At 48.7% G+C, this 20,542-nt stretch overlaps 1 protein-coding gene across 4 annotated transcripts in view; it reads right to left on the bottom strand.

Moving 5' to 3' along the window:
- Keap1 (kelch like ECH associated protein 1) overlaps positions 1 to 20,542 on the bottom strand; it is a 233,001-nt gene that overhangs the window by 191,765 nt on the left and 20,694 nt on the right. For all 4 annotated transcript variants that reach the window (XM_077643816.1, XM_077643815.1, XM_077643813.1 and 1 more), the window contains one exon: positions 19,359 to 19,637. In XM_077643816.1, coding sequence (XP_077499942.1) covers positions 19,359 to 19,634 — 276 coding nt within the window. In that variant the 5' untranslated portion in view covers positions 19,635 to 19,637. The remainder of the gene's footprint in view (positions 1 to 19,358; positions 19,638 to 20,542) is intronic.

The following is a 20,542-nucleotide window of genomic DNA, read 5'->3' as shown; positions in this document are numbered from 1 at the left end:
CGCTGCTAATGCTTCTCATGGTACAGGTTTAGCTTTCATGTTGCTCGCATCGCTAAACGTAGGTGTTTTGTTGCATTTGGACACCCCCGCTCAGGAACTCGATACTAAAGAGGCGGGTCTCGCTGTTTGAGCGACGCTGCTCATGCTTCTCGTGGCACAGGTTTAACTTTCATGTTACTTGCATCGCTGAACGTAGGTTTTTGTTGCAGTTGGACACCTCCGCTCACGAACTCGATACTAAAGAGGCGGTTCTCGCTGTTTGAGGGACGCTGCTGATGCTACTCGTGGTACAGGTTTAGCTTTCATGTTGCGCGCTTCGCTGAACGTAGGTGTTTTGTTGCAGTTGGACACTTCCACTCACGAACTAGATACTAAAGAGGCGGTTCTCGCTGTTTGAGAGACGCTGCTCATTCTTCCCGTGGTACAGGTTTAGCTTTCATGTTGCTCGCGTCACTGAACGTAGGTGCTTTTTTTTTGCAGATGGACACCTGCGCTCTCGTACTCGATATAAAGAGGCGGTTCTCGCTGTTTGAGCGACGCTGCTCATGCTTCTCGTGGTACAGGGTTAGCTTTCGTGTTGCTCGCATCGCTGAACGTATAGGTGTTTTGTTGCAGTTGGACTCCTCCGCTCTCGAACTCGATACTAAAGAGGCGGTTCTCGCTGTTTGAGCGACGCTGCTCATGCTTATCGTGGTACAGGTTTAGCTTTCATGTTGCTCGCATCGCTGAACTTAGGTGTTTTGTTGCAGTTGGACACCTCCGCTCACCAACTCGATACTAAAGAGACGGTTCTCGCTGTTTGAGCGACGCTGCTCATGCTTCTCGTTATACAGATTTAGCTTTCGTGTTGCTCGCATCGCTGAACGTAGGTGTTTTGTTGCAGTTGGACTCCTCCGCTCAAGAACTCTATACTAAAGAAGCGGTTCTCGCTGTTTGAGCGACGCTGCTCATGCTTCTCGTGGTACAGGTTTAGCTTTCGTGTTGCTCGCATCGCTGAACGTAGGTGTTTTGTTGCAGTTGGACTCCTCCGCTCACGAACTCGATACTAAACAGGCGGTTCTCGCTGTTTGAGGGACGCTGCTCATGCTTCCCGTGGTACAGGTTTAGCTTTCATGTTGCTCGCATCGCTAAACGTAGGTGTTTTGTTGCATTTGGACACCCCCGCTAACTCGATACTAAAGAGGCGGGTCTCGCTGTTTGAGCGACGCTGCTCATGCTTCTCGTGGCACAGGTTTAACTTTCATGTTACTTGTATCGCTGAACGTAGGTGTTTTGTTGCAGTTGGACACCTCCGCTCACGAACTCGATACTAAAAAGGCGGTTCTCGCTGTTTGAGGGACGCTGCTGATGCTTCTCGTGGTACAGGTTTAGCTTTCATGTTGCGCGCATCGCTGAACGTAGGTGTTTTGTTGCAGTTGGACACTTCCACTCACGAACTCGATACTAAAGAGGCGGTTCTCGATGTTTGAGCGACGCTGCTCATTCTTCTCGTGGTACAGGTTTAGCATTCATGTTGCGCGCATTGCTGAACGTAGGTGTTTTGTTGCAGTTGGACACCTCCGCTCATGAACTCGATACTAAAGAGGCTGTTCTCGCTGTTTGGACGACGCTGCTCATGCTTCTCGTGGTACAGGTTTAGCTTTCGTGTTGCTCGCATCGCTGAACGTAGGTGTTTTGTTGCAGTTGGACACCTCCGCTCATGAACTAGATACTAAAGAGGCGGTTCTCGCTGTTTGAGAGACGCTGCTCATGCTTCCCGTGGTACAGGTTTAGCTTTCATGTTGCTCGCGTCACTGAACGTAGGTGCTTTTTTTTTGCAGACGGACACCTGCGCTCCCGAACTCGATACTAAAGAGGCGGTTCTCGCTGTTTGAGCGACGTTGCTCATGCTTCTCGTGGTACAGGGTTAGCTTTCGTGTTGCTCGCATCGCTGAACGTATAGGTGTTTTGTTGCAGTTGGACTCCTCCGCTCACGAACTCTATACTAAAGAGGCGGTTCTCGCTGTTGGAGCGACGCTGCTCATGCTTCTCGTGGTACAGGTATAGCTTTCATGTTGCTCGCATCGCTAAACGTAGGTGTTTTGCTGCAGTTGGACACCTCCGCTCACGAACTCGATACTAAAGAGGCGGTTCTCGCTGTTTGAGCGACGCTGCTCATGCTTCTCGTGGTAGAGATTTAGCTTTCATGTTGCTCGCATCGCTGAACGTAGGTGTTTTGTTGCAGTTGGACTCCTCCGCTCATGAATTCGATACTAAAGAGGCTGTTCTCGCTGTTTGGACGACGCTGCTCATGCTTCTCGTGGTACAGGTTTAGCTTTCATGTTGCGCGCACCGCTGAATGTAGGTGTTTTGTTCCAGTTGGACTCCTCCGCTCATGAACTCGATACTAAAGAGGCGGTTCTCGCTGTTTGAGCGACGCTGCTCATGCTTCTCGTGGTACAGGTTTAGCTTTCGTGTTGCTCGCATCGCTGAACGTAGGTGTTTTGTTGCAGTTGGACACCTCCACTCATGAACTCGATACTAAAGAGGCGGTTCTCGTTGTTTTAGCGACCCTGCTCATGATTCTCGTGGTACAAGTTTTATCTTTCATGTCGCGCGCATCGCTGAACGTAGGTGTTTTGTTGCAGTTGGACACCTACGCTCACGAACTAGATACTAAAGAGGCGGTTCTCGCTGTTTGAGAGACGCTGCTCATGCTTCTCGTGGTACAGGTTTAGCTTTCATGTTGCTCGCATCGCTGAACGTAGGTGTTTTGTTGCAGCTAGACACCTCCGCTCACGAACTCGATACTAAAGAGGCGGGTCTCGCTGATGAGCGACGCTGCTCATGCTTCTCGTTATACCGGTTTAGCTTTCATGTTGCGCGCATCGCTGAACATATAGGTGTTTTGTTGCAGTTAGACTCCTCCGCTCTCGAACTCGATACTAAAGAGGCGGTTCTCGCTGTTGGAGCGACGCTGCTCATGCTTCTCGTGGTACAGGTTTAGCTTTCATGTTGCTCGCATCGCTGAACGTAGGTGTTTTGTTGCAGTTGGACACCTACGCTCACGAACTAGATACTAAAGAGGCGGTTCTCGCTGTTTGAGAGACGCTGCTCATGCTTCTCGTGGTACAGGTTTAGCTTTCATGTTGCTCGCGTCACTGAACGTAGGTGTTTTTATTTTTTTTTGCAGATGGACACCTGCGCTCTCGAACTCGATACTAAAGAGGCGGTTATCGCTGTTTGAGCGACGCTGCTCATGCTTCTCGTGGTACAGGTTTAGCTTTCGTGTTGCTCGCATCGCTGAACGTATAGGTGTTTTGTTGCAGTTGGACTCCTCCGCTCACGAACTCTATACTAAAGAGGCGGTTCTCGCTGTTGGAGCGACGCTGCTCATGCTTCTCGTTGTACAGGTTTAGCTTTCATGTTGCTCGCATCGCTGAACGTAGGTGTTTTGTTGCAGTTGGACTCCTCCGCTCATGAATTCGATACTAAAGAGGCTGTTCTCGCTGTTTGGACGACGCTGCTCATGCTTCTCGTGCTACAGGTTTAGCTTCCATGTTGCGCGCACCGCTGAATGTAGGTGTTTTGTTCCAGTTGGACTCCTCCGCTCATGAACTCGATACTAAAGAGGCGGTTCTCGCTGTTTGAGCGACGCTGCTCATGCTTCTCGTGGTACAGGTTTAGCTTTCGTGTTGCTCGCATCGCTGAACGTAGGTGTTTTGTTGCAGTTGGACACCTCCACTCATGAACTCGATACTAAAGAGGCGGTTCTCGTTGTTTTAGCGACCCTGCTCATGATTCTCGTGGTACAAGTTTTATCTTTCATGTCGCGCGCATCGCTGAACGTAGGTGTTTTGTTGCAGTTGGACACCTACGCTCACGAACTAGATACTAAAGAGGCGGTTCTCGCTGTTTGAGAGACGCTGCTCATGCTTCTCGTGGTACAGGTTTAGCTTTCATGTTGCTCGCATCGCTGAACGTAGGTGTTTTGTTGCAGCTAGACACCTACGCTCACGAACTCGATACTAAAGAGGCGGGTCTCGCTGATGAGCGACGCTGCTCATGCTTCTCGTTATACAGGTTTAGCTTTCATGTTGCGCCCATCGCTGAACATATAGGTGTTTTGTTGCAGTTAGACTCCTCCGCTCTCGAACTCGATACTAAAGAGGCGGTTCTCGCTGTTGGAGCGACGCTGCTCATGCTTCTCGTGGTACAGGTTTAGCTTTCATGTTGCTCGCATCGCTGAACGTAGGTGTTTTGTTGCAGTTGGACACCTACGCTCACGAACTAGATACTAAAGAGGCGGTTCTCGCTGTTTGAGAGACGCTGCTCATGCTTCTCGTGGTACAGGTTTAGCTTTCATGTTGCTCGCGTCACTGAACGTAGGTGTTTTTATTTTTTTTTGCAGATGAACACCTGCGCTCTCGAACTGGATACTAAAGAGGCGGTTATCTCTGTTTGAGCGACGCTGCTCATGCTTCTCGTGGTACAGGTTTAGCTTTCGTGTTGCTCGCATCGCTGAACGTATAGGTGTTTTGTTGCAGTTGGACTCCTCCGCTCACGAACTCTATACTAAAGAGGCGGTTCTCGCTGTTGGAGCGACGCTGCTCATGCTTCTCGTTGTACAGGTTTAGCTTTCATGTTGCTCGCATCGCTGAACGTAGGTGTTTTGTTGCAGTTGGACTCCTCCGCTCATGAATTCGATACTAAAGAGGCTGTTCTCGCTGTTTGGACGACGCTGCTCATGCTTCTCGTGGTACAGGTTTAGCTTTCATGTTGCGCGCACCGCTGAATGTAGGTGTTTTTTTCCAGTTGGACTCCTCCGCTCATGAACTCGATACTAAAGAGGCGGTTCTCGCTGTTTGAGCGACGCTGCTCATGCTTCTCGTGGTACAGGTTTAGCTTTCGTGTTGCTCGCATCGCTGAACGTAGGTGTTTTGTTGCAGTTGGACACCTCCGCTCATGAACTCGATACTAAAGAGGCGGTTCTCGTTGTTTTAGCGACCCTGCTCATGCTTCTCGTGGTACAAGTTTTATCTTTCATGTTGCGCGCATCGCTGAACGTAGGTGTTTTGTTGCAGTTGGGCACCTACGCTCACGAACTAGATACTAAAGAGGCGGTTCTCGCTGATGAGTGACGCTGCTCATGCTTCTCGTTATACAGGTTTAGCTTTCATGTTGCGCGCATCTCTGAACGTATAGGTGTTTTGTCGCAGTTAGACTCCTCCGCTCATGAACTCGATACTAAAGAGGCGGTTCTCGCTGTTGGAGCGACGCTGCTCATGCCTCTCGTGGTACAGGTTTAGCTTTCATGTTGCTCGCATCGCTGAACGTACGTGTTTTGTTGCAGTTGGACACCTACGCTCACGAACTAGATACTAAAGAGGCGGTTCTCGCTGTTTGAGAGACGCTGCTCATGCTTCTCGTGGTACAGGTTTAGCTTTCATGTTGCTCGCGTCACTGAACGTAGGTGTTTTTATTTTTTTTTGCAGATGGACACCTGCGCTCTCGAACTCGATACTAAAGAGGCGGTTCTCGCTGTTTGAGCGACGCTGCTCTTGCTTCTCGTGGTACAGGTTTAGCTTTCGTGTTGCTCGCATCGCTGAAAGTATAGGTGTTTTGTTGCAGTTAGACTCCTCCGCTCACGAACTCGATACTAAAGAGGCGGTTCTCGCTGTTGGAGCGACGCTGCTCATGCTTCTCGTGGTACAGGTTTAGCTTTCATGTCGCTCGCATCGCTGAACGTAGGTGTTTTGTTGCAGTTGGACACCTCCGCTCACGAACTCGATACTAAAGAGGCGGTTCTCGCTGTTTGAGCGACGCTGCTCATGCTTCTCGTGGTAGAGATTTTTCCATGTTGCTCGCATCGCTGAACTTAGGTGTTTTGTTGCAGTTGGACTCCTCCGCTCATGAACTCGATACTAAAGAGGCTGTTCTCGCTGTTTGGGCGACGCTGCTCATGCTTCTCGTGGTACAGGTTTAGCTTTCATGTTGCGCGCACCGCTGAATGTAGGTGTTTTGTTGCAGTTGGACTCCTCCGCTCATGAACTCGATACTAAAGAGGCGGTTCTCGCTGTTTGAGCGACGCTGCTCATGCTTCTCTTGGTACAGGTTTAGCTTTCATGTTGCTCGCATCGCTGAACGTGGGTGTTTTGTTGCAGCTAGACACCTCCGCTCACGAACTCGATTCTAAAGAGGCGGGTCTCGCTGATGAGCGACGCTGCTCATGCTTCTCGTGGTACAGGTTTAGCTTTCATGTTGCGCGCACCGCTGAATGTAGGTGTTTTGTTGCAGTTGGACTCCTCCGCTCATGAACTCGATACTAAAGAGGCGGTTCTCGCTGTTTGAGCGACGTTGCTCATGCTTCTCGTGGTACAGGTTTAGCTTTCATGTTGCTCGCATCGCTGAACGTAGGTATTTTGTTGCAGTTGGACTTCTCCGCTCACGAACTCGATACTAAAGAGGCGGTTCTCGCTGTTTGAGCGACGCTGCTCATGCTTCTCGTGGTACAGGTTTAGCTTTCATGTTGCTCGCATCGCTGAACGTAGGTGTTTTCTTGCAGTTGTACTCCTCCGCTCACGAGCTCGATACTAAAGAGACGGTTCTCGCTGTTTAAGCGACGCTGCTCATGCTTCTCGTGGTACAGGTTTAGCTTTCATGTTGCGCGCACCGCTGAACGTAGGTGTTTTGTTGCAGCTAGACACCTCCGCTCACGAACTCGATACTAAAGAGGCGGGTCTCGCTGATGAGCGACGCTGCTCATGCTTCTCGTGGTACAGGTTTAGCTTTCATGTTGCTCGCATCGCTAAACGTAGGTGTTTTGTTGCATTTGGACACCCCCGCTCACGAACTCGATACTAAAGAGGCGGGTCTCGCTGTTTGAGCGACGCTGCTCATGCTTCTCGTGGCACAGGTTTAACTTTCATGTTACTTGTATCGCTGAACGTAGGTGTTTTGTTGCAGTTGGACACCTCCGCTCACGAACTCGATACTAAAAAGGCGGTTCTCGCTGTTTGAGGGACGCTGCTGATGCTTCTCGTGGTACAGGTTTAGCTTTCATGTTGCGCGCATCGCTGAACGTAGGTGTTTTGTTGCAGTTGGACACTTCCACTCACGAACTCGATACTAAAGAGGCGGTTCTCGATGTTTGAGCGACGCTGCTCATTCTTCTCGTGGTACAGGTTTAGCATTCATGTTGCGCGCATTGCTGAACGTAGGTGTTTTGTTGCAGTTGGACACCTCCGCTCATGAACTCGATACTAAAGAGGCTGTTCTCGCTGTTTGGACGACGCTGCTCATGCTTCTCGTGGTACAGGTTTAGCTTTCGTGTTGCTCGCATCGCTGAACGTAGGTGTTTTGTTGCAGTTGGACACCTCCGCTCATGAACTAGATACTAAAGAGGCGGTTCTCGCTGTTTGAGAGACGCTGCTCATGCTTCCCGTGGTACAGGTTTAGCTTTCATGTTGCTCGCGTCACTGAACGTAGGTGCTTTTTTTTTGCAGACGGACACCTGCGCTCCCGAACTCGATACTAAAGAGGCGGTTCTCGCTGTTTGAGCGACGTTGCTCATGCTTCTCGTGGTACAGGGTTAGCTTTCGTGTTGCTCGCATCGCTGAACGTATAGGTGTTTTGTTGCAGTTGGACTCCTCCGCTCACGAACTCTATACTAAAGAGGCGGTTCTCGCTGTTGGAGCGACGCTGCTCATGCTTCTCGTGGTACAGGTATAGCTTTCATGTTGCTCGCATCGCTAAACGTAGGTGTTTTGCTGCAGTTGGACACCTCCGCTCACGAACTCGATACTAAAGAGGCGGTTCTCGCTGTTTGAGCGACGCTGCTCATGCTTCTCGTGGTAGAGATTTAGCTTTCATGTTGCTCGCATCGCTGAACGTAGGTGTTTTGTTGCAGTTGGACTCCTCCGCTCATGAATTCGATACTAAAGAGGCTGTTCTCGCTGTTTGGACGACGCTGCTCATGCTTCTCGTGGTACAGGTTTAGCTTTCATGTTGCGCGCACCGCTGAATGTAGGTGTTTTGTTCCAGTTGGACTCCTCCGCTCATGAACTCGATACTAAAGAGGCGGTTCTCGCTGTTTGAGCGACGCTGCTCATGCTTCTCGTGGTACAGGTTTAGCTTTCGTGTTGCTCGCATCGCTGAACGTAGGTGTTTTGTTGCAGTTGGACACCTCCACTCATGAACTCGATACTAAAGAGGCGGTTCTCGTTGTTTTAGCGACCCTGCTCATGATTCTCGTGGTACAAGTTTTATCTTTCATGTCGCGCGCATCGCTGAACGTAGGTGTTTTGTTGCAGTTGGACACCTACGCTCACGAACTAGATACTAAAGAGGCGGTTCTCGCTGTTTGAGAGACGCTGCTCATGCTTCTCGTGGTACAGGTTTAGCTTTCATGTTGCTCGCATCGCTGAACGTAGGTGTTTTGTTGCAGCTAGACACCTCCGCTCACGAACTCGATACTAAAGAGGCGGGTCTCGCTGATGAGCGACGCTGCTCATGCTTCTCGTTATACAGGTTTAGCTTTCATGTTGCGCGCATCGCTGAACATATAGGTGTTTTGTTGCAGTTAGACTCCTCCGCTCTCGAACTCGATACTAAAGAGGCGGTTCTCGCTGTTGGAGCGACGCTGCTCATGCTTCTCGTGGTACAGGTTTAGCTTTCATGTTGCTCGCATCGCTGAACGTAGGTGTTTTGTTGCAGTTGGACACCTACGCTCACGAACTAGATACTAAAGAGGCGGTTCTCGCTGTTTGAGAGACGCTGCTCATGCTTCTCGTGGTACAGGTTTAGCTTTCATGTTGCTCGCGTCACTGAACGTAGGTGTTTTTATTTTTTTTTGCAGATGGACACCTGCGCTCTCGAACTCGATACTAAAGAGGCGGTTATCGCTGTTTGAGCGACGCTGCTCATGCTTCTCGTGGTACAGGTTTAGCTTTCGTGTTGCTCGCATCGCTGAACGTATAGGTGTTTTGTTGCAGTTGGACTCCTCCGCTCACGAACTCTATACTAAAGAGGCGGTTCTCGCTGTTGGAGCGACGCTGCTCATGCTTCTCGTTGTACAGGTTTAGCTTTCATGTTGCTCGCATCGCTGAACGTAGGTGTTTTGTTGCAGTTGGACTCCTCCGCTCATGAATTCGATACTAAAGAGGCTGTTCTCGCTGTTTGGACGACGCTGCTCATGCTTCTCGTGGTACAGGTTTAGCTTTCATGTTGCGCGCACCGCTGAATGTAGGTGTTTTGTTCCAGTTGGACTCCTCCGCTCATGAACTCGATACTAAAGAGGCGGTTCTCGCTGTTTGAGCGACGCTGCTCATGCTTCTCGTGGTACAGGTTTAGCTTTCGTGTTGCTCGCATCGCTGAACGTAGGTGTTTTGTTGCAGTTGGACACCTCCACTCATGAACTCGATACTAAAGAGGCGGTTCTCGTTGTTTTAGCGACCCTGCTCATGATTCTCGTGGTACAAGTTTTATCTTTCATGTCGCGCGCATCGCTGAACGTAGGTGTTTTGTTGCAGTTGGACACCTACGCTCACGAACTAGATACTAAAGAGGCGGTTCTCGCTGTTTGAGAGACGCTGCTCATGCTTCTCGTGGTACAGGTTTAGCTTTCATGTTGCTCGCATCGCTGAACGTAGGTGTTTTGTTGCAGCTAGACACCTACGCTCACGAACTCGATACTAAAGAGGCGGGTCTCGCTGATGAGCGACGCTGCTCATGCTTCTCGTTATACAGGTTTAGCTTTCATGTTGCGCGCATCGCTGAACATATAGGTGTTTTGTTGCAGTTAGACTCCTCCGCTCTCGAACTCGATACTAAAGAGGCGGTTCTCGCTGTTGGAGCGACGCTGCTCATGCTTCTCGTGGTACAGGTTTAGCTTTCATGTTGCTCGCATCGCTGAACGTAGGTGTTTTGTTGCAGTTGGACACCTACGCTCACGAACTAGATACTAAAGAGGCGGTTCTCGCTGTTTGAGAGACGCTGCTCATGCTTCTCGTGGTACAGGTTTAGCTTTCATGTTGCTCGCGTCACTGAACGTAGGTGTTTTTATTTTTTTTTGCAGATGAACACCTGCGCTCTCGAACTGGATACTAAAGAGGCGGTTATCGCTGTTTGAGCGACGCTGCTCATGCTTCTCGTGGTACAGGTTTAGCTTTCGTGTTGCTCGCATCGCTGAACGTATAGGTGTTTTGTTGCAGTTGGACTCCTCCGCTCACGAACTCTATACTAAAGAGGCGGTTCTCGCTGTTGGAGCGACGCTGCTCATGCTTCTCGTTGTACAGGTTTAGCTTTCATGTTGCTCGCATCGCTGAACGTAGGTGTTTTGTTGCAGTTGGACTCCTCCGCTCATGAATTCGATACTAAAGAGGCTGTTCTCGCTGTTTGGACGACGCTGCTCATGCTTCTCGTGGTACAGGTTTAGCTTTCATGTTGCGCGCACCGCTGAATGTAGGTGTTTTTTTCCAGTTGGACTCCTCCGCTCATGAACTCGATACTAAAGAGGCGGTTCTCGCTGTTTGAGCGACGCTGCTCATGCTTCTCGTGGTACAGGTTTAGCTTTCGTGTTGCTCGCATCGCTGAACGTAGGTGTTTTGTTGCAGTTGGACACCTCCGCTCATGAACTCGATACTAAAGAGGCGGTTCTCGTTGTTTTAGCGACCCTGCTCATGCTTCTCGTGGTACAAGTTTTATCTTTCATGTTGCGCGCATCGCTGAACGTAGGTGTTTTGTTGCAGTTGGGCACCTACGCTCACGAACTAGATACTAAAGAGGCGGTTCTCGCTGATGAGTGACGCTGCTCATGCTTCTCGTTATACAGGTTTAGCTTTCATGTTGCGCGCATCTCTGAACGTATAGGTGTTTTGTCGCAGTTAGACTCCTCCGCTCACGAACTCGATACTAAAGAGGCGGTTCTCGCTGTTGGAGCGACGCTGCTCATGCCTCTCGTGGTACAGGTTTAGCTTTCATGTTGCTCGCATCGCTGAACGTACGTGTTTTGTTGCAGTTGGACACCTACGCTCACGAACTAGATACTAAAGAGGCGGTTCTCGCTGTTTGAGAGACGCTGCTCATGCTTCTCGTGGTACAGGTTTAGCTTTCATGTTGCTCGCGTCACTGAACGTAGGTGTTTTTATTTTTTTTTGCAGATGGACACCTGCGCTCTCGAACTCGATACTAAAGAGGCGGTTCTCGCTGTTTGAGCGACGCTGCTCTTGCTTCTCGTGGTACAGGTTTAGCTTTCGTGTTGCTCGCATCGCTGAAAGTATAGGTGTTTTGTTGCAGTTAGACTCCTCCGCTCACGAACTCGATACTAAAGAGGCGGTTCTCGCTGTTGGAGCGACGCTGCTCATGCTTCTCGTGGTACAGGTTTAGCTTTCATGTCGCTCGCATCGCTGAACGTAGGTGTTTTGTTGCAGTTGGACACCTCCGCTCACGAACTCGATACTAAAGAGGCGGTTCTCGCTGTTTGAGCGACGCTGCTCATGCTTCTCGTGGTAGAGATTTTTCCATGTTGCTCGCATCGCTGAACTTAGGTGTTTTGTTGCAGTTGGACTCCTCCGCTCATGAACTCGATACTAAAGAGGCTGTTCTCGCTGTTTGGGCGACGCTGCTCATGCTTCTCGTGGTACAGGTTTAGCTTTCATGTTGCGCGCACCGCTGAATGTAGGTGTTTTGTTGCAGTTGGACTCCTCCGCTCATGAACTCGATACTAAAGAGGCGGTTCTCGCTGTTTGAGCGACGCTGCTCATGCTTCTCTTGGTACAGGTTTAGCTTTCATGTTGCTCGCATCGCTGAACGTGGGTGTTTTGTTGCAGCTAGACACCTCCGCTCACGAACTCGATTCTAAAGAGGCGGGTCTCGCTGATGAGCGACGCTGCTCATGCTTCTCGTGGTACAGGTTTAGCTTTCATGTTGCGCGCACCGCTGAATGTAGGTGTTTTGTTGCAGTTGGACTCCTCCGCTCATGAACTCGATACTAAAGAGGCGGTTCTCGCTGTTTGAGCGACGTTGCTCATGCTTCTCGTGGTACAGGTTTAGCTTTCATGTTGCTCGCATCGCTGAACGTAGGTATTTTGTTGCAGTTGGACTTCTCCGCTCACGAACTCGATACTAAAGAGGCGGTTCTCGCTGTTTGAGCGACGCTGCTCATGCTTCTCGTGGTACAGGTTTAGCTTTCATGTTGCTCGCATCGCTGAACGTAGGTGTTTTCTTGCAGTTGTACTCCTCCGCTCACGAGCTCGATACTAAAGAGACGGTTCTCGCTGTTTAAGCGACGCTGCTCATGCTTCTCGTGGTACAGGTTTAGCTTTCATGTTGCGCGCACCGCTGAACGTAGGTGTTTTGTTGCAGCTAGACACCTCCGCTCACGAACTCGATACTAAAGAGGCGGGTCTCGCTGATGAGCGACGCTGCTCATGCTTCTCGTGGTACAGGTTTAGCTTTCATGTTGCGCGCACCACTGAATGTAGGCGTTTTGTTGCAGTTGGACACCGCCGCTCACGAACTCGATACTAAAGAGGCGGTTCTCGCTGTTTGAGCGACGCTGCTCATGCTTCTTGTGGTACAAGTTTAGCGTTGGTGCGCGCATCGCTGAGCATATATGTTCTGGTACGATCCACACCAAAATTGGTCGTTACTCTGCGCAGTAACGGCAGCTATCGCTTGAATACTCCATATCTGCTTAGATATTACTTGAAAATGCATGCTGCTGTTACAGTTAGTAGCGTGCATTTTCTCCTTGTGTTTTGAATTTTCGCGTCAAAGAACTTCCTAAACGATATCGTTTTGCTTCAAACAGGACTGAGTAAATTCGAGTTTTGGCTTTTCGGCGCACTAATTTTTTTTTCACGCTGCTTCGACCGATAGCGATTAATTAACTGCGGCAGTCTAGGTTGTTGCTCGTTATGCATGGCAGTTACACGAGCGAAGACGATGTTCTCTTAAAAGCCATTATTTCTTAAGCTGACCCAAGATGACGTCACCTAAACAAAAAACGTTCTAGTGAGTTATGCAAATCTCTAGCTGCGCGCGAAGCAGCGCTTTAAGCCTTTTTTTGACTACCGTTATTCCATCCCAAACAATTAACCCTATATAAAGTTATTCTGGTCACAACCGTGTTACAGTGCGCAACTACCTAGGTAGCACCGAAACATTACGTTCGTTATGGTCAAATGTTATTTCAATGTTCTTAATACTATTTTCTTTTAACGTTTATCATTACGTTCGTTATGGTCAAATGTTATTTCAATGTGCTTAATGCTATTTTCTTCTACCGTTTCTGTAATAGTACATATAAACGTTAGAATAATCTTCCCTGAACATTAATGAAATAATTAAAAGACATAAATGTAACATTCTCGAAAATTGTGAAGCAGCCCTGCACAAGCATGCAGATCCACCCGTTGTGCTGGCACACAACCTAAAACGCTTTGCAAGAACCAGCAGTGAGGGCGACACTTCCGTTCCACTATATACAGCACAACATGCAACTCGTATACACTCACCTCTGAACGGGTATCACGGAGTCAAGCTCATATTCCCATTACTGAGGGATGTCGCATGAGTGATTGTGGAGAATGGCTAATAACCAAATTTTTCTGACAGAATAATGGGGCTATGCTAAGAGATGTGGCTGCGAAATACTGCTGGTTGAAAAACATATTTACTGTAAAAACAGTGCGGAAAGTTCTGGGAATCAGTGCTCGAAATACATTTGTGATGTTGTTCTATAGTTATGACTCTAACATTATACGTTTAGAAGACTATACTAAGACAATGTTTGTTTAGTGCGTTAAAATAGCGTTTTCTATATAACACACAACACTATATGTTAATTTTTAACGTTAATGTAATGTTATAATGGAACATGTAACACTACTCCAACTTAACATTTTTATAACACTATTCTAATGTTCTCTGCTACCTGGGTAGGGCACCGTACTCACCTATTTACAAACAAACAATAAGGGACTACCGTCAGACGGATCCTTTTAACGTTAGCCTGCGAGGTGTCCGAGGTATAGCAACTCCGAAGTAACCGTTGAGCTTTATTTTATTTTTATTAGGGACCTGCAGCGCCCAAAGGCTTTATTGCAGGGGGGAAAAAATAAATTCTTGTCATTTAGCCGAAAGTACCAAAGGATAACAAAAATACAATGACACAGCTAACAATGGATTAGGAAAAGCATGCAGTGAAGGAGGACAACCACGCTCCTTAAATACGACACTAATGAAATGAAAGACACGCGCAAGAGAACTGCGCGCCACACCGCATATCAGATACAAATGCCCGGAAATGACCTTCCGTGCAGCACTTAGTGACGCCGCTGGCAGCCTGTTCGACTCATTTATCGTCCGTGGAAAGTACAAGATTTTGTAAATATCTGTCCTACATTTAATCTCTCGGATCTTCCACCGATGATCAAGTGGTCTAGAAAAAAAGTGGGGTTGAAGCAGGTACCGGTCTTTGTCAATGCTCAGCTTTCCAAAATAAATGCGCTGCATGATTTGCAACCCCAAATGTTTGCTACGGTTAGCTAAAGGTCATCAACCAAGGTGGTTTTTAAGAGACCAAACCCTAGTTGAGAAGCTGTAATTATTGTACACAAATCTTGCAGCATTATTCTGGACGCGCTGGAGCATGTCAAATAAGTAAGCAAACTGGGGGTCCCATACAGGGCAGGCATATTTAAGAACCGGCCGTATATGTAAGTGAAATACTGAGTTGTTTGACATTAGACTGCGCTTTACTGAAATTTCGTTTTAAGAAATTAAGCATTCTGCAGGCTTTGGATGTAATATAATCAACTTATTTGCCTCGTCCACGTTAGGTTAGATGTGAAATAAACGCCGAGATGCATATCTTCAAGTACTTTTTGCAGGGGAACATTGTGTAATGAGTAATTTGCTTGTAATGAGGAACGCTTTCGAGTGAAAGAGATAAGTTGACATTTTCCAGCGATCAAAAACATTTTTCATTTTTAGCACAAGCACTGGATCGAATCCAAGTTTCGCTGAAGTTTTAACGCTACGCATCAGAGAGACTTTCCACAACGTGGTAAATTACACAGTCGTCAGCATAAAGCCGAAATTTGCAGTTAAGATCCGAAACACTAAAACGAAAATTAAGATTAGTAGGCACCTATGCACAGCCGATTGCACGAGCAAACGCGCCTTTGAGAGAATACATTACGGCAGCATTACTCCGCCATCCGTTGAAATAGTCTAGACCGCATCTCTAGTCCTATGTCAGTCCGCTTCCTCATGGAGGAGTTAAATTTTGAATAAGATTGGGCAAAAGACGCCTGTCGAAAAACAACACACTGAGTATGTTGACCGCTGTGCCGCGAGCTCGTTCGCGCATGCCACTTCCACCGTGTGCACCGCAATCAATGCGATCGCAGTACGAAAAATATTCGATAAAGCAGTGCAACGTTGCTCGGGCAGTTATTTGAGTACCAAATTTTTTTATCTCCCATGTCATGATCTCATTTCGACGGCAGCCTAGGCAGAAAACGCACGCACGGTCTACTACGTGCCAAATGTGGGCGAGCGTTGGAAGCGTCTGCTAAGTTCTCCCTGCCTAAGTGCCGCCACCGTCGGCGCCCGGGAGGAGCCGAAAGAAGGAGCGGCCGGCAAAGAAGGGGAAGGGAGGAGATGTCGTTATGTTTAGTTCATTGAGGGGCTTTAGCGGCGGTTAGAGTTACAGCGGTTAATCTACTTATACAATAACTCTAGCTGCAGCTGCGGAGGAACTTTATTTTGCTGTGTAGGATGGCACACGCCACCGCCTCGGGCGAAAGCCAGAGTTTCCCCTCTGGTCGAGCACAATACTGCTGTCATGCAACATCCTATGGACGGGGAGATAGAGGCGGTTCTAACCGAAATCCATCTCCGGCAACAAGGAAAGGGAGCACCTTTTTGTACTTCACATCTATAGCTCCTCTAGGCAGAGGGAGTCATCCTTCAACCCCCTCTTCAAAACGGCACTTAAAAGTGCGGGAAATAGCAAGCTCCTCATATGCGGGGATTTTAATGTAAGGCATCCGGAAGGGGGCTATAACACTCACTGCACCAAAGGAAAAAGACTCCTGGAGGCCATCCTAATCAATGGGATGTCTATCTTAACGGACCCGACTGCTCCCACTAGATCTGGGAACAGCATCAATAATGACACGTCACCAGATATTACTCTAGCACATAGATGTGACAATGTGGAATGGAGGAGCACTGGGGAGAACTTCGGGAGTGATCATTATGTGCTGGAGATCACCATTGTCCTAAACCGAAGTGCTCCCAAAATCAGCAGAAAAATCACTGACTTGGATAAATTCCGAGGAATTAGGCAACCACTGGAAGTTAAAGCTTGGCCTACTCTCAAGGCATGGCAGAGGGCACTTAATAAAGACCTAAGGGAAGCAACCGATACAATTCAAGACACCCTAGAGGTGCCCCGACTGGACAGTCAAATAGCCAATCTCCTGAGAAAGAAAGCGGATCTGGAAAGGGAACTGGAAAGCCAACGATGGAATCGCAATATTAGGAGAGAAATTGCGAGACTGACCAAAAGCATGCCGCTTATCTGTGCGAAAGCAACCGGATGGAGATGTGTGATGAACTTGGATCTAATATGAGTCTATCCAAGACCTGGGCCATTCTCAGGTATATAATTAATCCAACCAAATCCAAGAGGGAGACCAGGCTAAACAAAAAAAAATCAAGCATAATTTTAAAGGGAGTAATAAGGACCTGCTATATAAGATTCGCAAAACCTATGTTTGTCAAGACCCAGGCTCTCCACTAGCGGAATATGAAGGCGGGGAAAATAGAAGCATTGATTCTCAGTTCGAGGTTTGCAGAGGTGTGGGCAGCGTTACAGGACCTGAAAAAGAATTCGGCTCCAGGTCCTCACGGGATCACCAACACCACTCTGGAGAACTTGGATGATAATTCTATGTCTTTTCTAACTGAGCTAATGAACAAGATTTGGGACGGGGAGGACTTACCGGAGGAATGGAAAGTCTTTAAATTAGTACTTATCCCTAAGCCAGGCAACATGCGACCCGTCTCTCTGACGTCTTGCTTGGGCAAGCTCATGGAAAAGGTGGTGCAGACAAGAGTCTCGCGCTACATGGAGAGCGAGGGACTCTGGACTGTTGAAATGGTAGGTTATAGACAGCGTCTTAGCACACAGGACGTTATGTAAAGGCTTAAGCATGATATACCCGATGATCCCGACGGAACTGAAGGGGGCAGGGCAATCTAGGGGCTGGATCTTACAAAAGCCTTCGATAATGTGGAGCATAGAGTGGTCCTTGAAGGCCTCAGTGTGGCCGGAGTAGGCATCAAGTGCTTTAAATATGTCAACAGATTCTTAAGCAATCGAAAGACCATTATAAGCTTTGTAGGGCTCTACTCAAAGCCGATTGGGCTGAGCAATATGGGGACCCCTCAAGGTTCAGTCCTCTCTCCAATGCTCTTCAATTTTGCCATGAGAGGACTATCCCACACACTAAATAAAATTGAGTGGCTAAAGCACATCATTTATGCCGATGATATAACCATTTGGACAGCAGGGCGAACGAACGCTCACATCTGATAGCGACTGCAGGCAGCGGCAGAGGTAGTTGAAAACTATGCTCTGGAGAGATAGCTTTCCTGCTCCCCTCAAAAATCTGAGATCTTCTCGATTAATACCAAAGAACAGATGAAGAAAGAGACTCGCTTCCCTTACCTACACGAGCCGATAGAGGTTGTCGTTGGTGGTAGGTTGGTACCTAGGGTTGACACTATAAGGGTCCTAGGATACTTTCTCCAGACGAAAGGACGTAACACAACTACTATCAAGAAGCTTAGTACCTATGTCGCCAAGGTTATAGGTATCTTTAGGCGGATCTTCCTCAGAATCAAAGGCCTGCGAGAGCACTGTCTCCTGAGGTTAGTACAAGTATTCATAGTGAGTAGGATTGCATACGCGACTCCATTTCTGAATGATAGTCAGCAAGAAGAGGGGAAAATAGACAAGTTAACACAAAATGAATACAAAAGAGCTCTCGGCATCCCATAGAACTCTTCAACGGAGAAACTGCTTAGTATGGGAGTCCACAATACGTGTGTCGAGATCACCAGGGCAGCAAGAGAAGCGTAAATTTGGCGGCTTAGCTTCTCAATAGCAGGCAGGCAGACCCCTGATGACCTAGGAGAGAGCGAGAGGAAACCCCCGTATACTGCAGAGCTAATCCCCTTAGACATACGGAAGCATCTCAAAATTGCCGAAATACCTAAGAACATGCACCCAGAGCATGATAAAGAAAGGAAAAGACATAGAACTCGAACAATAATGAACAATCTTGCCCGGGACCCGCCGGGTAGCATAGCCTTCTGCGACACAGCCTATGGGTCCGATGGCGCCTCCGTCATTGCCGCGGTTGATGGGAATGGGGAGAAAGTGACTGTAGCATCTATTAACACTAGGAATGCGTTAGTGGTGTGGAGGCTGCTATTGCCCTAGCGTGCGTCAGTACCAACGCCAAGATCATCTTGTCTGACAGTAAGGCAGCTGTTCACAACTTTTGTAAGGGAGGGGTCTCCAGTCGAGCCACCAAATTACTAAAACGATGCCCCTCAAGCTAAGAGGTCACCCTCATATGGGTTCCTGCTCATGAGGGTATTCCGAGGAATGAGGCTGCTCACAGTCTCGTTCAAGAATTATACATCCGAGCTGCTCTGTAAGTGCCCTGAGTGGCAATAAAGACCCTCTCATAACGTATAAAGAAATAACCGAAACATCTAGACTGGATAAGAGGACACTCCCACTTCCGGATAGGTCGCTCACTCCAATGGAGTGCAGGGCCTGGAGGAGGCTTCAGGTCAACACATTCTTTCCGTACTCTATACTACAAGATGAAGACACTGGGGAGCCAGAGCTCTGCAATAGCTGCCACAGAACGACTTCGCAAAACCACTTAATTTGGGAATGTCAGGATTCTCCTGAGGCTAAATCACAAAGCTTCCCAGACCTTGCCACTTGGGAAGAGCTGATCCGGAGCCGCGACCCAGATCAGCAAAGACTCATCATCCGTCAGGCACAGACAGCTTACTATAAGACTCTTCGCGGTCTCCGGTGCTGAGAGCCGGTTGGGAGGCACCCCCTCCTAATTGCTGCGCCCCGAACCTGAGGCCCCGGGATGATGGAAATAAAGTTCATTCATTTGCCGCCGCCTCGATTCAGAGGCGCTTTCAACAAGGACTCATCCATCCATCCATTTTGCATGTCTGCCTGTACCTTTTTACTTTATTTTTTATTGTGCCAGTTAGCGCGTCATATAAAGAGGTTCGTTACGGCCAGCTTGAAACGCGCGCCCCACCTGGAACATGGTGGCCGCCGGCAGGAGCTGGCACACGTTGCGCTGGTCGATGGAAATGGCGCCCGTGTAGGCGAAGCGCATCACGCTCGCCATAGTGGAGGGCCCCACGCCCTGGATCTGCACCACGGGCATGGCAGCCTCGCGCAGGCCGCCGGCGAACATGGCGCGGAAGTAAGGGGACACGGCCAGCAGCACGAGCCGGTGCGCCGGGAACGACTCCGGGCCGACGCGGATCTCCACGTCGCACAGCACCCCCTGGCGACGCATCAGGTCCATCACCTGCACGCAGCCAGGGAACTAAACGCAACGCAATGAACGATGCGAACGAACTGACAGTTCTGTCCTGTGCCAGCTGCTTCCACTGCAAATTCTGCAATCTTATCACGTGTCCGCCGGCTATATGTTTTTCCTTCACCCCGATCCTCGTCTTGATTCCAGACTGGGTACGATTCTGTAACTGAGCGGAAGTAATTTATCGCGCCATATATACAGGCAGGAAGCAAGATATCACTTGCGGATATAATTTGAAAGTGCAATAAAAATCATGCGTCTACAGAAAAGCAGTGCAGGACAATAACAATAATGGGTTATGAGCGAAAGAAAAGCCCGTTAATATGAACGGCGCGAATTATGGACCACTTTTCTCGGGACCACACTTTTCTAATCCATTTACGCTTCGTTAAGATCGAAACTCGCGGTCCGAACAACGCGCAGAGTGAAAATATCCGGAGCGCATTGGGACCCATGTGTATTGTCCCGTTAATATGAACAGCGATGACAATAAAATCCCGACTGTTGTTGCCAAATGTTACGCCCCTTTTATGTGGAAAACACCACAAAAAATCTGTGTGTGTGTGTGTGTGTGTTTGTGTGTGTGTGTGTGTGTGTGTGTGTGTGTGTGTGTGTGTGTGTGTGTGTGTGTGTGTGTGTGTGTGTGCGCGCGCGTGTGTGCGCGTGCGTGCGTGCGTGCGTGCGCGTGCGTGCGTGTGTGTGAGTGTGTGCGTGCGTGTGCGCGCGCGCGTGCGTGCGTGCGTGCGTGCGTGTGAGACAGAGAGAGTGAATGGCCGCAAAAGAAAATTCTGTACGCTAGGTTGTAAACCACATGCAGCAGCTGTCAGACCAGTGAGTAAAAACGTTTGTGAAAAGTCGTAGCAGAGGACTCTTTATGATACCAAAAGCCAATT

This window comes from Amblyomma americanum, chromosome 11 (assembly GCF_052857255.1).
Source record: "Amblyomma americanum isolate KBUSLIRL-KWMA chromosome 11, ASM5285725v1, whole genome shotgun sequence".
In the NCBI taxonomy this organism is placed as follows: domain Eukaryota; kingdom Metazoa; phylum Arthropoda; class Arachnida; order Ixodida; family Ixodidae; genus Amblyomma; species Amblyomma americanum.
Note: the sequence above shows the minus strand (reverse complement) of the source record. Positions and strands in the feature narration are given on the sequence as shown.